Source organism: Mus musculus, chromosome X (genome assembly GCF_000001635.26).
Source record: "Mus musculus strain C57BL/6J chromosome X, GRCm38.p6 C57BL/6J".
Classification (NCBI taxonomy): Eukaryota; Metazoa; Chordata; class Mammalia; order Rodentia; family Muridae; genus Mus; species Mus musculus.
Genome location: NC_000086.7, coordinates 18,181,843 through 18,201,008, shown reverse-complemented (window position 1 = coordinate 18,201,008; position 19,166 = coordinate 18,181,843). Strand labels below are relative to the sequence as shown.

The window sequence follows — 19,166 nt, the reverse complement described above, 5'->3', positions numbered from 1 at the left end:
ACAGCAATTCTCCTGCCTCTGCCTCCCAAGTGGTGCAGCTAAAAGCATGAGCAACCACACATGCACGTGTGCGTGCATACATTTATGTGCACAGGAAAACAGGTGCCCTCAGAGGCTAAAAGATAGATTCTCCTGGAACTGAAGCTAGTTACACCTGGTTGTGAGCCATCTAATGTGGGTACTGGGACTCAAGCTTCCATCCTCTGAAAAGCAATAAATGTTCTTAAATGCTGAGCCATCTATCTCTCTAGCCCCTAACTGAACATTTTATAAATTTAAAATGTAGCTAAATTCACAAACAATGAAGTTTTAAAAGTTAGGGGCTGGCAAAATAGCTCAGGAGGTAAGGAAATATACTTGCTGACAGGTTTAATGGCCTAAGATTTGCTCCAGGACCCACATGGAAGATGGAAAAAAAAAAAAAAAACTATACAAGTTGTCCTTTGATCTTCACACCCATGTCATAACATGTGCATGCACATATGTGCAAACACACAAATTAACTAATTAACTAGTACATTCAAAATAAGAAATAAAAATAAAAGTTAAAAGATACACGGTTTAGTGGTAACTAAGGTCACTAAATGACAGAGAGTCCTATGAGGGCATTCCAAGTCTAGGCCCCTCATGTGTTGTCAAACTAACATCCCCTCTCAGTACATGAGGGTGTAGAATTAAAACAAAACAGATTCCATAGAATTCTGTATACTTTTAGTATGATAGTCTGCTTTAAATAAGTTGCCAGCTTCAACTGATGTTACAACAGTAAGTTGGGCCAGAAATAATTCAGTAGGTAAAAAGCACCTGTTCTGACAACCTGAGTTCAATCCCTGATAACCTCCAAGTGGAAGAAAAAAACTGATACTAAATGTCGTTCTCTCCATTCCATACCACATGCATGCCCCCCCCAAACAAGTAAATAAATACATGTAAAAGATGTTAAGGGTTGTTATTAATGCCTGTTATCCTGACGAACTGAAGCTATTTTGCTCAGTACTAGCTAGCATTACATAACAATCCGAAAATCTCTAAGTGATCATCTACTACTTTTGTGACTTTTACATACTAGAAGACAGGAACTTGGAGATGTTTATATAAATCTGCAAATATAAATATCAGAGCTAAACTGGGAATTTCACAAAGTATGAACATTTCAGACTAAAACTAGACTTCCATTAGGAAAACGTAAGTGTGGCCAAACCCAAAACTGGCAGGATATGATAGCAATGTGAATTACTAACAATCCACTACTATCCATTTGGTACTCTGCTCACATTTGCTGAAAACAAATACATCCAGTGCATAGAGAGAGAGATTTAGTGTTACCCTAAGTTTAAATGTTATCGCTTGTAAGAACAGTTTTCCTTTACTGTGGAGTTTTCTTTTTGTACTGGGGAGGGGCAGGCAGCTTTTTAAATTTGTATACGAGTGATTGGTCTAATTTGGCACCTTAGATTCTTTAAAAAGGCAAATTTCAGAGGACTAACTCCTACATTCAGAGATATAACTTAGTTTTCCTGATGAAAAACATATAAAAAAATAAACTAGTTTTATTTAAGGTTCAAGCTCATTTGTTTCTCTCCTGTATTACTTGCCTTTCCAGTAACAAGAATTATATTATATAATACACATAATGCGTATGTATGTATTGTGGTTTTGTACTGGCCCACAAAAATCTGTGTGTGTGTGTGTGTAAATATAATATAGGAATATGTATATGACTCAACAAGAAAACAGATTACCTTTTGGATAATCTTCCAATAAGAGGTTGAAGTGACCTAATTGACAAAAGAAATCAGACTCCACTTTCCCTTCAGCTTTTAAGATTAGAGATTCGTAGCAGCGAACAGCCTAGGAAAAAAAAGAACACAAATGTTTTTTTAAGACATGGGTAACAATCCTAAAAATACATTTCCTCCATAAGATTATTCACACACATACATACATTCTCTCTCTCTCTCTCTCTCTCTCTCTCTCTCTCTCCAGGAAATCAATATTTTTTTCTTATATCTCAGCATATCATTCTTCAAGACAAATAGATTCTTTAAGTATTTATCAGTGATTCCACTAATTACAGCATAAATGTCTTTCCCATTACAAAATTGTAACAATATTTGACAAATCAAATAAAGAAGGAGCACTTTAACAAATGACAATTCTCTCCATAAATTACAAGTCTAAACTATTACTGTAATCTCTGCTGATACAATCAAACCTATTTCCAAATCAAATATTATCCATCTTTCCTACAATCATGAAGAACTTAATTAAATTATATGAGAATTCATACAATCTCTGTAATAAGAACAACTACCATTTATATTCAATGGTTCACTTTAGCCAAAATCTATACCAGATTAAAAATTCTTTTGTCTTTTCCTTGTTATGAACTTCAGTCAAACACATTAATTCTATCTTACACTTCCAAAATATTTATATACCCTTGCTCTCACATTTCCTTTCTCGGAAAAGAAAAAAAAAGCTATTAATTCTTTTGAACTCTTAAAAAAAAAAAAAAACAAATGAGAGCCAGGCAGATTTCTGAGTTCGAGGACAGGCTGGTCTACAAAGTGAGTTCCAGGACAGCCAGGGCTACACAGAGAAACCCTGTCTCGAAAGAAAGAAAGAAAGAAAGAAAGAAAGAAAGAAAGAAAGAAAGAAAGAAAGAAAGAAAGAAAGAAGAAAAAAAAAAAAGTTTGGTGACATATTCCAGTTGTAATATGCTACAGATCTTGAGGAACTTCGCTTACCTTAATTTTAAGAGTCCTGACAAAATGATTAAGATCTCAAAACTGGACCCTGAGATAGATCAGTAAGTGCTTGCAACATAAGTCTGACAACCTGAATTACGATCTCCAGAATCCATATAAGAAAGTCAGACTGTCCTATGACCTCCCGAATTGCACATAAGTACCCTCATACACAAGCATGTACACACACAAACAGATAAGAGAGGGGAAAGGAATGAAGAAAAATTTCTGTAACAGAAGACCTGTACAAACTCCAGCCAAACAAAATCCTAGACTAGAAGGCAGAAGATAGGAAATCCTACCACGAGCTAAGGCTCTATTAGCATTTCATGACTGCAGAAAGAAGGAAAGTCAGATGTTTTGCTTTGTTTTAATGATGTGACCCACTATAGAATACCCCACACACCAGAGCAGGTCCCAATCCCAAAACTAGATGGCAACACAAACTGGACTCAATGGGGAAAGGGGGAAGGGGTAATCTCAAAGCTGGGTAGGAAGTAGGGGAAAAAAATATTAAACCACTTGATTGAGACTTTAGGTAAGATACACTGCATTTTTAAAGATTTCTTAGGTTTCTATGAATCTATGTATAAACCCTTTAAGAATTATATGAGAAAAGACTGTAATGTGAAAATTTACCTAAGAGTCGTTTTAAAGAATCACTTTTTTCAAGAAAAAATTTCAATACAGTTTTAATACTTACTACAGGTTATAAAAAAATGCTTTGAGTCACAGCTGGCTCCAATACTCAAGAAGCTGAGGCGAACTGCTACAATTTAAGGGCCAGCTACATAGTAAAACTTTGTCTCGGTGAAATAAAAGAAATGTTTAGGGCAAATAGTGTTCCCAATCTGAAATGTTTTTAATTTGGATACATTTGCATATACACATAATGAAACATCTTGAAAATAGATTCCAACCCTAAACAGTGAATCCATTATAACTTGTACACATAGCCTGGAGAAAATTTTGTATTTTTAGTGTACCTGCATTTAACTTTGTCTATAGAAAGATATAGAAATTTTCCATTTGTAGTATCCTGTATATACACAAAAGAATGCGTTTAAATTTTAAATTTTCATTGAGGGGTGTTCACACTATTACTGTAGAAAAAAATGACAATCCTCTATATTATTTTAAGGGATACAAATATTAAACATTCTTACAAAAAGAACTGGAATATTGGCAGTTCAAAGATTTTTGTGGAATAATTGTTATTTTATGGACCAAATGATATAATAAATTCAACCAACTAAAAACTTTTGGTTTAATGCTAGCTACTATTCAAGGAGTAGCTACTCAGACCGGAACTTAACTGGCTTCTAGACATTAAAAAATGAAAGCAAGACAATATTTAGCTTCTTATAGTTTTCTTTCCTTCTATATTCCTTTCTTGTCTTTTATAACCTATTTATTTCTCATAGTCCTTTGTCATTCTCCAATTTCATTATCGGTATTCTTAACTAAAGTTAGTTTCTAACAGTCACTTTAATCATACAAATTTTATGTAGATATCTTGCTTTATCAAAATCAGAAAGAAGCACAAAATGAAAGAGAAACTGGTGGTACAAGACTTTATTCCTAGCACTTGGGAGGCAGAGGCAGGTGTATCTCTGTGAGTTTGAGGCCAGCAAGTTCCAGAACAAGCAGGGCTGTTACATAGAACAACAGCTGTCTTGAAACTGTCCCCCACCCCTTCAAAAAGGAACTTGGGTCTTTCTTAAGTCTCCAAGCTAAGGACTACAAATGTTTTATTTAACAACTATCAGGTTTTTCACATTTGGACATTCATAAAGGAAAATTTAATGGTTATCCTCATACTCAAAATTTTTCCTCTTTAAGTTCCCTTTAGTCACACCAATTTAAATTTCTTCATCCCTATACATTAAATATTTGTCTCATAGTCATTATCCTTCTTCTATCATTTCCCAATTCTAATGAACATAACATTACAACATGGGTACAACTTTATGCACCAAGGTTTCTCTTTTCTACAGCCTAATTCATACCTGAAAGAAAAACTACTCTTTTAAACAGTGTTGTTAAATATACTACTACTACTAATAATAAGCCTTGTTACTGCTACGATTCCTTTCAAGATCCCAACTATTAGTCATTGCCTATTGAATATTTAAGCCAACTCCCATTCTATATTTTAAAATGTTTTGCCTATTTTACAATTATGTATTATCTTCAACTTTTCTCATGCCACAAATTCCATTACCCATTCACCTCCAAAGAGGTAAAATATACATAGTTCTGCAAAAAGATTTGTTAAAGATATACAGATCAGGGAAAAAAAAATCTTTCTGCCACTATTACCACTATCATCCATTTACTTATCATATTTCTAGTGTGTGTAACATGACAAAATATATATAAAATACAATACTAAGCATTAGATATATCCATATACAAAACAAGTACATATATGAGTGAATTTCTCTTAATTTTCTGATTTATTCTAATTTATTCATTGTGAATCTGCAGAGCAAACTCAAAGTAAACAAACTATCCTGTATATTTGTTTGTTTTTTTTTTTTTTAAAAGGTCTCTTTCACTTAAGATGATATCCTTCCTACTTCATGAATCAAGCAAATTTTATCCCTTTCCAGGTATTCAATGATTCCTTTGCTTAACTGCTTATAAAATACTGAGTGTATTTATGAAGTTTACAGGTAAAAGTCAACTGAATTCAAACTATTTGGGAAGTCACATGTTCTTGAAACTTGAGAAAATACAATTAAATTGATAATCTTCAAGTATTGATTCTTAATGACATTTTTTCTAGAAGTTATCCATCACAATCTCAAGCCTTTATTTTTAATTTCCTTCACTATTTTACACATCACTAATTCAAAAGGAAAAATATCCTCAAATTTCTTTCCCCCTCCTGACGTCAGCATGCTAGTTAATTGTTTTATACAGAAGCAACAGACGTTTTAAATGCCATATTCAAGTTATTTTGCAAATGTAAGAACATACCTTTCCCACCTTACACATTTATATCAACACTGTTTTGTAAATTGCTTCAAATTTTAAGTATCCCAGATATCATCTCTTCTTTTACAATTAGAACTCAATTTCATTAGACCCATGTTTACATAAAGACATGGCTGCAAAACCTCAAAGTGTGGCCTGATAAACTGCTGCCTAATAAAATGGGAAGAAAAGATGGGCTCTGCTTCTACCCTTGTGTTACTTCTCTGGCTGGAATCAACTACATAGCAGAGACTTCAGTCCTCTTGGACTATAGCTGAGAGTAGAGAAAAAGTCAAACAGGTGGTAATGATGTTCCTACAATAGAGTTTCATTCAATGTAGCCTGACAGTTTCTGAGAATTCTTTTAAAAGGTAAGTAGGGGGACAGACAGGGCATGGTGGCTCACACCTATAATCCCAACACTTAGGAGATAGGACAAGGAATATTGTAAATTCCAGAATGGTCTAGACTACAGGGTGAAGCTGTGTCAAAACCAAACCAAAACAAACAGCAAAATCAAACAAAGAGCCACCTGAGATACTTACTGCCTTGTTGATATTAACCAACCAGGTATTCAAGATGATGCCATAGACAGAGGATGGGGATATAGCTCAGATGGTAGGATACTTTGCCTAATGTTTCTTAATCTTTAGATTCTACTAGCAGATGATACACACACACAGACACACACAGACACACACACAATATGCTATAGCTCATGTCTATGGTCTCACCACTCCTGAGGAAGACTAGGAGTTTAAATTCATACTCCGCTACCTAAGACTTTGGGGCCAGCCTCAAAAAAACAGAGCAATCTGGCAACCTAAGATCAACCCTTGGGACCAACATGGTTGAAATTAAGAACTGATGGTTACCCCAAGTTGTTCTCTGAGCACACAGAGCTGAGGCACAAGCATGCCCTGCCCACGCCCCACACAGGTAATAAACAAGCAAGCCAAGTGAAGGAAAGTTAGAAAAAGAGATCTTCTCTGCAGAAAGAAAAAACGAGAAGAAGATCTCAATAAAGTAACCATTAGCTTTATGGGAAAAAAATGGTAAAAGGAAGAAAAGAAGAAACACTGCAAGAACTCGATTATCCACCATGAGATCTTCACCACAGTAGACACCTTTTAATATCAATAAACTTTTCTTTTAAGTACTCAACATTGAATACTTTGTTTTAGCAACAACAACAAAAAAAGATTAATACCTGAAGGTAGACAAAGATACTCAAAGAAAGCTTTTTTCTCATGTTCTTTTAGTTAGCTGAATTTAATTTGAAATTCCAAAATATATATACAAGGAAATCCTGTTTAAGCTGCAGAGACGGTTCAGTGCTTAAGAGTGATTTCTGTTCTTCAAGAAGACCTGGGTTTGGTTCACAGTACCCACATGGTGGCTCATAATCATCCGCAACTTCTAGTCCAATCTACTGCCCTCTTCTGACATTTGCAAGCACTAGGCACAAAGTGGGTGCAAAACGGGGGGGGGGGGGGTGTAAAATAAAGATAAGTGAATTAATAAATAAGTGGGCTAGAGGGAAGCTTAACTCACAACAATGGGCACAAAAGTTAGGCATAGAGGTTCACACTTAAAATCCCAACACTCAGGATGGCAAGACAGAGTAATGTAAAGAGAATGGGAGGTTCAAAGTTAGCTTGGACTACATAAATGAGTTCAAGGTAATCCTGAAGTACAAAGCAATACTGCTTGTATAGGCACAAGGGTTTAAATACACCTAGCATGACAAGAAAAAAACAAAAACAAAGGGAACCTTTTACATGTAGGCATTAGGCAGAGACAACTATAATTTCAATAGGGGACACATAACAAAATAGTGCAGGTTTTGGAAGCTTGCTTATTCCAGCTCTAATTTTAGTATTATTATTTTATATGTGTGGGTGCCTGCATGCCTGCTGCCCCTGGGACTGAAGTTCCAGCCAATTATGAGCTACCATTTGAGTGCTGTAAAGTAAACCTGGGTCTTCTAGAAGAGCAGCAAGTGCTCTTAATCACTGAGTCATTTCTAATTTTGTTTCTTGATTTTTTTTTAAAATGGTGCCCAGATATAAGTTAGATACTAGCTCACTAGAACACCAACCTACAGCCAAGAGAGACCCCTCCATCACTACTTTAACCTAAAACTTAAATGATGGCTAAATTTATATTCTCTCCCTATCTAGAAGTCATCTGGAAGTGACCTAATACTTATTCTAGACACTCCTGACAGCTACCAAAATTCATAAAAGCAGTTCACAGGTTCATTACTCTAGAGATCAGCCTTGGCAGCCAAAGGCAAAACAAAGAGCCAAAATAAACAGATGCTAATGTCAGTCCATCAGTAGATTCTTATGGACTTTAACTTAGAAATTTAAAAATTATCCTCAGTTCTGGCTTCTCATAGCACTTGCAATGGTAATAACTCTTGTCTTTATTTCTCCCTCACATCTCTTTCCAAGCACCAATCAGGAGCTTCCTTTCCTCCGTACACCTGGCCATCATACAACTGGAAATATTACTTAAATTCCAGCTGGGCAGGCAACAGTCTGCTCCAACCTATTATACTTAAGGAGGCAGGTTCCCCTTAAGCCTTCCTAAGGGGAATAGATGCTCTGGTGGTTTAAATAGGAATGGCCTCTATAGACTCATGTGTTTAAATGCTTGGCCCATAGGATGTGACACTATTAGGAGGTGTAGCCTTGTTGGAGTAGGCATAACTTTAATGAAAGAAGCGTGTCACTGTGGGGTCAAGCTACATGCAGTGTGAAATAGTCTCTTTCAGCTGCCTTTGGATCAGCTCCTTCTCCATCACCATGTCTGCCTGCATGCTGCCATGCTTTCCACAATGATGATAATGAACTAAATCTCTGACACTATGAGCCAGCCCCAATTAAATGTTTTCCTTTGTAAGAATTGTTGTGGTCATGGTTTCTCTTCACAGCAATAAAACATTAACTAACACAGAAGCAATTATTAATTCCTTGTTTTAGGGCCCTCCTCCAGAGGCTGAGAGGTGCTGCACACTCTTAATCCCAGCAGAAGCGGGCAGATCTCTGAGTTCAAAGCCAGTCTGGTTTACAGATGGGAGTTCTAGGACAGGTATGGATACACAGAAAAAAATAGTCTGGGTTAGAGGGGGGGAAACCTAGCTAACAACAAAAGGCTGTGAGGGCAGCTAAGGAGGAAAGGCACGCTATTCCAGCATTAGGATAAAAAAAAAAAAAAAACCTATTGAATTTCCTGCTTGGTATTCTTGCTAACTCAGCTTGAATCATGGCACACCCTTCTACAAAATGAAACTGCCTTACCAGGTTACTTTCATTTCATGTGTTTCTTTGTGGGACAATAATGTTCTTTTACAACAATAACTCACTTAATTTCATACTGTTGAAAGCCACTTTACATAATTCAAAAAAGAGTAAAATTTAAGATATAAGATGTTCTGTAAAAGCTGCATTCCTTCAGAGTATCTCTTGAATTAAAATGAACCATTTTCAGAAAATAACTGAAGATTTATTGAATGAATAAAATGCCAGAGTTCCTATTAAATGCATAAACAGAGTTCGTATGGTGTGCTGGCTAGTTTTATGCCAACTTGACCCAAGCTAAAAATCAAAAAGCAACTTCAATTGAGAAAACCCTGTCCCCATCCCACAATGGCCTATAGGACATTTTCTTTATTGATAACTGATGTGTCCCGGTCACTGTGCAAGTAGGTGGTCTTAGATGTTATAAAAAATCAGACTGAACAAGCCATGAGCAGCAATCCAGTAAGCAGCAGTTCTGCATAGCCTCTGAACCAATTCTTGCCTCCAGGTTCCTGGCTTGAGTTCCTGCTGCTCTGATTTCCCTGGATGATGTTTTATAAGCTTCTTAAACTCTTTTCTCCCCACACTGTTTTAGGTCAGTGTTTTAGCCAGCAATAGAAACCCCAAGACATACAGTAAAGCCTTGAGTTTATGTAGAAAACTCTACTACCTATTTCACTTGTAAGTACTTCTAATCTGCTTTGATCTTAGAAATGAAATTTCAAACTTATGAAAACAGAAACCTGAACATAGAGCTGGCAAGATGTCTCTGCAGGTAGTGGTGTAGATACTGCCACCAAGTCTGACAGGCTAAGTTTAATCCCCAGGACACACAAACTTAAAGAGGAAAACTGACTCTTTTTTTTTCAGGTTGTACTCTGACCTTCACAGGGTGGTTGTGCATGACTCATATGCACATGTGTGTAAGCACACACAAATTTTAACATAAAAAGGGAAGGAGAGAGGGAGTCCAAACAGAAATTAATACTGCTAAAAGACTAAATCATAACAGTATGGAAGAACAAAGTGATATATGAAACTTTATAAAAACTACATTTTTCCTACTTTTCAGAAACTATTGTTCGAAAATGAAGAGAAGCATCACAAACTGAAGAAAATCTTTGCAAAACATGTATCTGATACAGTTTTATCACAATCTGATACAGTTTTATATACAAACTATGGAAAGAGCTCTCAAAACAAAATAATGTGAAAACCCAATTTGGAGGAAGGCAGATCTCTGTGAGCTTGATGCCTGCCAGGTCTATGTAGACAGGGCTACAAATTGAGAGCCCATTTTAGAGAAAAACAAAAAACAAAAAACAAAACAGTATTTTGCAAGTAAAATAGAGCAAATATGTGAACTGGTACCAACCAAAGAAAAGATAACACACTTGTTATCATTAGAGAAATGTGAACTGAAAAATGTGAACAGCATAAAGATGGCATGCTACTATGCATATATTAAAATGTTTAAAATTAAGAGTATCTATTCCAATCATTCAGAAGAATATGGAAGTACTGGAGCACTCATATACTGCTGGTAGAAATGCACCCACCTTGAAAGGCTTTTTCCAGTTTACTATATATAATCTATTAATTCTACTCATTAGTATTCACCCAAAGAAAAGAAAAGCAACTATATGCCCATATAAAGACTATCAAAGTATGTTCATAGAATCTTTAAACATAAAAACAACCCACAAGCTAAAAGACAATGTGTATGCAAACTGTGATATATTCATATGCTCAAGAACTTCTCAGAAATAAAGGTGAGTACACATTGATACACAGGACAAAATGAGTCAGAAGGTTATGATGAGAAAGAAACATGACAAATTAATATATACTACATGATTCCACTAAATTAGAACTTTAGAAAATGCAAACTTATCTAAACTGATGCAAAGCCAATTTAGTGGCTACTTAAGGACAGTAAAGGAATGCACTCACACTAGAAGCTTCCAACAGTAAAAATAGAGGAATGCAGTCAAAATGTAACTTACCTGGCTGAAAAGGGAGCTAGAAATGTGGATAGGCCAAGAGCTGAGTATAGAAAGCAGATAGTAGGATGAGACTGATAACAAACAAGAGTATTCAGGGTATCTGTATATATTTGACCTTAAACTACTAAAAGAGTTAACAATGGGTATGCGCTGGGTTAGGGAAGGGAATGGCCTTAGGAACATCTGAAACACAATGGGGAAAAAATGCATGTGACTTAAATAGTGACAAATGGTAGTTGCTACAAGTATGTAAGGGGGGATGGGAGGTAGGGGACGGGGGCCTATTAAGTAGCATCCCAAAGACATTTTCAAAAGAATATTGCCCTATGTATTGAAATAAGACTAAGGGCTGCATTGTTTTGTCTGACATTGTACAAAACAAAAACATATCCAGAAGCTACAAAGGGAAAATTCACACTATCCTAAGTGACCAGGCATGCAAGAAACTACAATCACAGTCAACAGAAAATCAAAATTATATAAATATCAATGAAATATAAGGTTGAAAAACTAGAGTAAAACATAAACATGTTAAGGAAAGACCACATGTTCCATTTTGGTTCTTTGAGACATAACTGAAAATTACTAAAGAACAAAGTCAGTAAACTTGAAAGCACATGAATACAAAATGAGATACAGCAAGGAAAAACATCTTTTAAATAGAACAGTGGTGTGGGGGGATGGTAAGAAGGGGCTAGAGAGATTGTTAATTGAATAAAAGCACAAGCATGATGAGCAGTCAGTATCCATCTAAAAGCCAGGCATGACTGCAGCACCTAATATTGAGGAGTAGAGACAAGTAGATCCTGACAGAATTGTCAAGCTTCCAGTTCAATAAAAGACCTTGTGACCTCACAGACAGGAATACTGGAAGACACCTGAAATCCAACTCTGAGAGCAGATAGACATACTTTTACACTCACATGCATGCATGACACATACACAACACACACAGCCATTGTGATTAGAATGCAAGATGTAAGGAAAATTTTTCTGAAGACACAAAAGCAGATATTTCAAATTAGATGAAAAGTTATAGACAAAGGAAAAACAGATATCAATTAAGAAATATTAAAAATATATTCTGAAAAACAAAAACCTACAAGTCATAACATAACCCTGGGATAAAATAGACCTAGCAAACACTAGAAATGACCTCAGAAGTAGACTAGACAAAGACATCTTACTTTATAGGTGGGAAGAAAAGCAAATTTCACTTATAAAAACAGTAAAGCACTAAACCTGGAATAACACCTCCATAGAGTCTGTAAGGCCCAACCAACTCTGTATTTAAAACAAAAAAACAAAACAAAACAAAACAAAAAACCAAAAACTCCATTTTGTGTGAGACCAGAGGCTAAACCCCAATTTCAGGAATAAAATCACAAACTTCACCAGAGCAAACATCCTATGACAACACCTCCCACCCCTCAGCAATAGCTAGGCTACAATAGCAGGATCAAGAGATAACCTGATATCCTGCAGAGAATAGATAACTTAGACATCCTGGTGGTCAGGTGGTTTTGCCCCTATGTTCAGTTCCTACAGATTATGCCAGAAATGCAGTTTTTAAAATATTAACTTGCTGACCCGTATGGAAATTCCCCAAGCTTACTGTAACCACAATAAATACCCTGCGCCCCTACACTTGGTGTTCTCACTCTGACTTGCTGGGACTTTGAGAAACCTTGCTCCCGAGCTCTTAATAAAGACTACATGTTTGCATCGGAATTGGCTCCTCGGTGGTCTTTGGTGTCCCTGCAACTTGGGCATAACAATCAATAACTGTATACCAAGCAAAAACCTTTTAAGAAAGAAAAATAAAGTTTTACCACAAAAGCAGAAAAAAATCACTACCTACTAAGAAAACTTCACCAGAAACAAAAGTCCTTCAGGCAGACAGAAGATAATACAAGATGGAAATTGAGATCTACACAATAAAGAAACAAAGGAAATATAGTAAATATGTAAATATTATACTTATACATTAACTGAAATTCCTTAAAAGTTAACTAGGTAGCCAGGAAGACAGCTCAGTGGTTAAAAACATAAATGCTATTGCTGAAGACCAAAGCCCAGTTCCCAGCACCAACTCCCAGATCACCACCAGCTCTAACTGCAGCTCCAGGGGACCCAATATCCCCTTTGGACCACCCAAATGCACATACCAACACTCACAATTTCTTAATTAACACTTAAACACAAACTATAGTACCAACGCTTTATGAGACCAATATAGAATTAAAATGAACTGCAATTGTCTTTATGAAGAAGTGAAGCATGTGGAGTGAAGATGCAAAAACTCTGAAATAATTAATCAGAACATGGGCAGCTAAAATAAGGTAACAAGAAAAACTATTTCATTAATCCAGTAACAGGTAGATTAAAAAAAAAAAAAATGCTCTTTAGGGAGGGAAAAAGAGGAGCTCAGGCTGACCTCAAACTGACTATGTAGCCAAAGACTGTGCTGGTAAATCTCTCAACTGTCAGTTTGATATCTAGGCATGCCTGGGGGAATGAAGCTAACTGGGGTGGCAAGACCTGCCCAATGTGGGTGGCACCATTCTCTGAGCTGAGATCCTAGGCTGTATAAAAGGAAGAATGTGAGCCTAAGCATAAGCATTTACTGCTTTCTCTTCCTGACTAGATGCAAAATGAACAACTGACTCAAGTTCCTGCTGCTTTCACTTCCCCACCATAATAGACTCCAACAATGAGCAAAAACAAACCCTTCCTTTCTTAAATTGCTTTTGTCAAGATATTTTATCACATGCTGTTTCTACGTCAACCAATCTGGGATAGTAAGAAAATCCAGGAACTACAATCAGACACGCAGAGTTTCAGGGAACCTGAGGCCTCCACCTCCAATTCCTACTAGATTTCCAAAAAACATATATAGAAGTGGATACTCCCTTTCGTGATGCCTTTCCTAATCATTTTCCTGACGTTATCATTTGCTCCCTGCCTCATTAATCTTGTTTCTACATTCCTTCAACAACAAATACAAAAAATTTCTAAGCAAAGTATTAATCAGTTCCTGTTACAGGACTACCAGTCGCTGTCCACAGAGAAGCCGCTGTCCACAGAGGAGACTGATTGGAATGTTTACCTGGTCCATCTCCCCACCTTTACCTGCACCAGTTGTGCATGCAGTTACATCACAGCCCATATAAAAGCCAGACCCCACCCCCTCTCTTCACTTCTTCATTTTCTTCGCCCCCTTTTGTCCTTTTTACCCTACAATAAGTCTCTCCCGTGGAACTGTGTGATCTGTCCAAACAAACACAACACTTACTTAAAAAAAAAAAAAAAAGTGTTCCTTTTGCTAAACCAGCCTGCCTCCATCTTACTCTTGAAAACCATCTTAAAGACAAACTAAGTTCATTCCTGCTTATGATTAAATCTTTGTTTCTCAAGAATTACACTATGCCCACCTGTAACTTAAACTACAAATGGTTCTGTACTGCTTGTTCCAGGAAACAGCAACTGTGCCTTTGTTTTAGAAGGTTGTTATCACCTTGCAACCATGCCTTAATTGTTTAAAACAGTTATGCTTGTGTTCTACTTCTATAACCCTGCCTATTTGCCTCCCAAATCCCCCATCTGAAAACCCCCTACTATTGAACTGTAAAAATCCTTATCTTTCCCATATCAAGCAGAAGGAGGAGAGGGTAGAGGAAGAGGAGAAAGAGGAAGAGGAGCAGAGGGTGGAGGAACAAGAAGAGAAGGAGGAGAAGGAGGGGGAGGAGGAGAAAAAAAGGGTAAGGAGAAAGGGAGAAGGAGGAGGAATAGGAGGAAGAGAAGAAGAAGGGGAGAGGGAGAAGAAAAAGAAAAGGTTTGTTTAGCCATGATTTGGGTAGGTGGTCTATTCTCCTCACATCTATGGAATTAACACTAAGAACCTTTTTTTTAATTGACTTTGTGTGTGTGCATGTTCGTGTTGGGAAGGAGTCAGCGGACAACTTGTGTCAGTTCTTTCCTTCTACCAGGTGGAGAATGGAAACTCAGAAATTAAAGGTGAAACACTTTTACCCACTAAGCTATCTTACTAGCACCAAATAAAGCTTTTAAAACTCCAATTAAAAATCAAACTTGAAGTACTAATACGTGTAAATGCAAACGTCACTTTTATTTCCTAGCTGAAAGGATGCGATGAGAGCCATACCCATGGTTTGAACTGAGCCCAGAGTATTTTCTTCTCTATTCTAAGTATCCCTAGGCCAAGACCTGAAGCTTCTAGCTGACTGATTGAATCCAGCTTTTCTCAGCTTCTGACTTAATTGCTCTGCTTGGCCAAATACTAACTTTGGCAATATGCTTTAATCCTCTGGCTCCTTCTCTGGCTCATTTTGCCTTCACTTGTGTCTAGTTTGTTCTCTCTATAACCTGTCTCTGTAACACTGTTCTACCTCAACTGCCATAAACACATACCCCCTCTTCCTGGTTTAAGTACCCTATCTTTCATGTGCTATATGTAGTTTTGTGAGTAGGGTGTATCCTATCTCTGACTTATTCTGTCAAATCTTTCTCTGACTAATTTGCAATTCAATTAGACATCCCTTTCAAACATGGCTGCTTCCTTCTACAAACTAACCTTACCATCATTGTTAGGGAATAAAGGTACACACTAAGGGCAGGTCTGTATTCCAGCCAGACCATATTGTAATCCAGGATGTGTTTACATTCCAGATGGATCATGTAGACCTAGAAGGTCTTTGGATATGATCACTTGTCAGAGCAGCCATGTTGCTGGATTAAAATTCCTCTACAAACAAGCCTGTGTTGAAGGGTCCTGTAGCCAGGTGGTGGTGGCACACCCCAGCACTCAGAAGCCAGAAGCAGTTAGATCTCTGAATTCAAGGTCAGCCTGGTCTATAGAGAGTTCCAGGGTAGCCAGGGCTACATGGGGAAATCCTGTCTAAAAACAAAAACAAAATCAAAACAAAAAAAATGGATCTCAAGAATTTAGAATTCCCCCATTAAAGGCAGCCAGAGTGGAAAGTTGGGGAAAAAACTTAGAACTTGGATGAGGTACCAGAACTTAGAAGGTGATGATCATATTGATTGCTTATGTATATTTCATGCCTTCTATTTAAACTATACAAGACATGACTTCTATTTAAACTATACAGTGGTTCTCAACCTATGGGTTGAGACTCCTTTGGGGGGTCACATAACAGATATCATGTATACCAGATATTCACATCAAATTCTTAACAGTAGCAAACTTACAATTATAAAGTAGCAATGAAGATAATTTTGTGGTTGGGGGGAGGGGGGTCACCGCAACATGAGAAACTGTATTAAAGGGTCACAATATGAGGAAGACTAAGAACAACTGCCCTAGAAGATGGATGGACCTGTAGGTGAGAGGGATCCCACTTGGTCTTGTGTCCCTCTTCCCAAGAAGAGGCCACATTAAATAAAGCTTTTTCTATTTTTCATTATTTATTTGGCTCTTTTGAATGGCTTACTCATGAGATAAGTATGGGTGACAGAACCTGGCCTGTTCATGTACAAACTGTGATCCTAAGTCTAGTAACAAGTCCCAGCTTTATAATCTGATAACTGTGAGATGTTAATTATGGCGATAAAATCCTAATAGTGAGTTTCCTCATGCATGAAATAAAATATTGTGCACTCTACCTATCTCACATGATCAGGAATGAGATGAATAAAACTGACCCACACCACCATCATACTTTCTGGCCGAAAATACAAAATAATATACACAGTTCACTTCAGAAAAATAACAATCTTGCCATTATTTTTAAAAACATTTAATCCAAGTTGTACATTTATTACACAGACAAAAGACATTTGGATAAAATGAGGAAATATAAAAAGGAAACATGCTCCCTCAAAGTATGTGTATGATGGAAGACAGGGACACTTACATAATTTGAATATCATGAAAATGATCACGATATGTATAGGACTTTAACTGGGAAATAAAATGCTTTTCCAATACAAGTTACCAATAATATAACAACTACATACGGGGTACCTGTTATGTAGTAGACCCTAGCACTATGTTAAGTATGCATTCAAGAGTAAACAAGACAGGCATTATCCTCACAAAAATAGCAACCCAGCAAAGAATCCAAAATAGAAGTACAATTGGCACCAGATTAAATTTAGGTAAAGTAGAAACATATTATGAAGAAAAAAAATTCATTTTCCTTTTTGTGATGGTCAATTTTCATTGTCAACATGACAGGATTTAGAATTTCCACCCCAGGAGACCCATGTGGTGCACCTGGATCTGTCTGTGAGGACTTTCCAAAGGAAAAAGACCTACCCTGAATATGAAAGACACCATTCCACACCCTAAGGATCCAGAGGAATTAAGGAGAAAAAAAGAAAATAATGCCTATTAAGAAGTACATACTCCCTCCGGTTGTGGTGGCACACGCCTTTAATCCCAGCACTCCGGAGGCAGAGGCAGGTGGATTTCTGAGTTCAAGGCCAGCCTGGTCTACAAAGTGAGTTCCAGGACAGCCAGGGCTATACAGAGAAACCCTGTCTCGAAAAAAACCAAAAAAAGAAATACATACTCGATAACATTTGAAATGTAAATAAAATATCCAATAAAGTCAAAAAAAGAAAAAGTAAATATTCTTTTTCTACCTTTTTTGGCCTTCCACATGGCAATCTGCCCAGCTTACTACAAGAAGTAAATAATAACTTTGTTATTCTTTATTTTAACATAATGAGCGGCTAAAAGATAAATTTTTTAACTTAAAAAGAAAGTAAAGATTGGTAAGCCTGGGCTAAAAGGACCAGTTTTCTCAGAGAGGACCCAGAACCCATATGGCATCTCACAAGAGGCTCTAACTCTAGTCCCAGTAAACTCAACTACCTCTTTTGGCCTTCATAGGCACTGGGAACCAGGCACACAACGTGGTGGACGACATACATGCAAGCACAACACCCATACACATTAACTTTAAAAACAAAAACTAGTAAGTAATTAGACACCAGTACTTTATCTCTCATTTCTTCCCTTCAGTTATCACTTAATGCCCATGTTCAACATAAGAGTACCTTGTCATATACAACATTTGTGAGGGTATAGTAATAAAGATGCAAATATTCCTCACCACACAAGAATACAGACACTGCTCTAATACATTTTCTCTTCCAAATACATCCATGTTAAACCTGAAATTCCTTAGTTCCAAAAAAATGCACTGGAACCAATGTGGTAGTATATGTCTTAGCTACTTTTGAAAGCTGAGATGGGTAGATCACTTAAGCACAAGAGTTCCAGATGACTACAGAAAACACTGAAAAGCCTTGTCATTTAAAAAAGAGAGAAGCACTTCTTAAACTTTACCGGCCACAATCTTAGCTTGGCAGCACAGTACACCTTTGAGCATGGGTTGTCCCATGGCTGACTAGGACCTGTAGCTCACTGCTGTGGCCTAGTATCATAAGAAAACACCTTACAGCTAGGCCTGGAGATGATCTAAATTCAATGGACAGGTTCTACTAAATGCATATAACTTTTGTAAGAAATAGCAATTAATAATATAAACTTGTGTTGAAGACAAGTAAAATAATTTTGTCTACTCCACCTTGAAAGACTTGCAATCTTCTTCATTCAGTAAAATCTTTGTTTACACAAAGGCCCAAAGCTCAATTCTAGGAATTTGGTAGCTTGGAGCAGTGACTTTTCCTTTCTTCCTCCACTTCCTAACTGTCACTCTTGATTAAGAATCAAGTTTGCTTTGTCCAGACTCTACAGTTGGAATGGTGGTTGGTTATCTTTGGGATGCCGATCTTCTAACACTGTTCATACCATTTAGAAAATCAAAAGATTATCATGTGAACTTATCCTGAGTTGGCCATGTCTTATCTTAGCTGCCTAGTTCACAGTGAACTCTAAGTATACAGTTTTTTGGAGGTTTGGGGACAACAAAAATTAAACTGATTAACATTACTTTTCTCCCACAATTAAAGCATATTTTGGTGAAAACAGACATTTCTTATCATTCAAAGCAATGAGAATACAAATTAAAGACAGATAATTCTGTATAATAGCAGAGTGATGGATGCAAGCAATAAATTAGGTTAGGTCTCAGAACTGAAGTGTCAATGCCTAGTGTAGAAAAAAA

The 19,166-nt window shown here is 36.8% G+C and overlaps 1 protein-coding gene across 9 annotated transcripts in view; it reads right to left on the bottom strand.

Moving 5' to 3' along the window:
• Positions 1 to 19,166, bottom strand: part of Kdm6a (lysine (K)-specific demethylase 6A) — a 119,075-nt gene that overhangs the window by 78,928 nt on the left and 20,981 nt on the right. For all 9 annotated transcript variants that reach the window (XM_006527594.4, XM_006527595.4, XM_006527596.4 and 6 more), the window contains exon 3: positions 1,743 to 1,851. In XM_006527594.4, the coding sequence (XP_006527657.1) occupies positions 1,743 to 1,851 (109 nt within the window). The remainder of the gene's footprint in view (positions 1 to 1,742; positions 1,852 to 19,166) is intronic.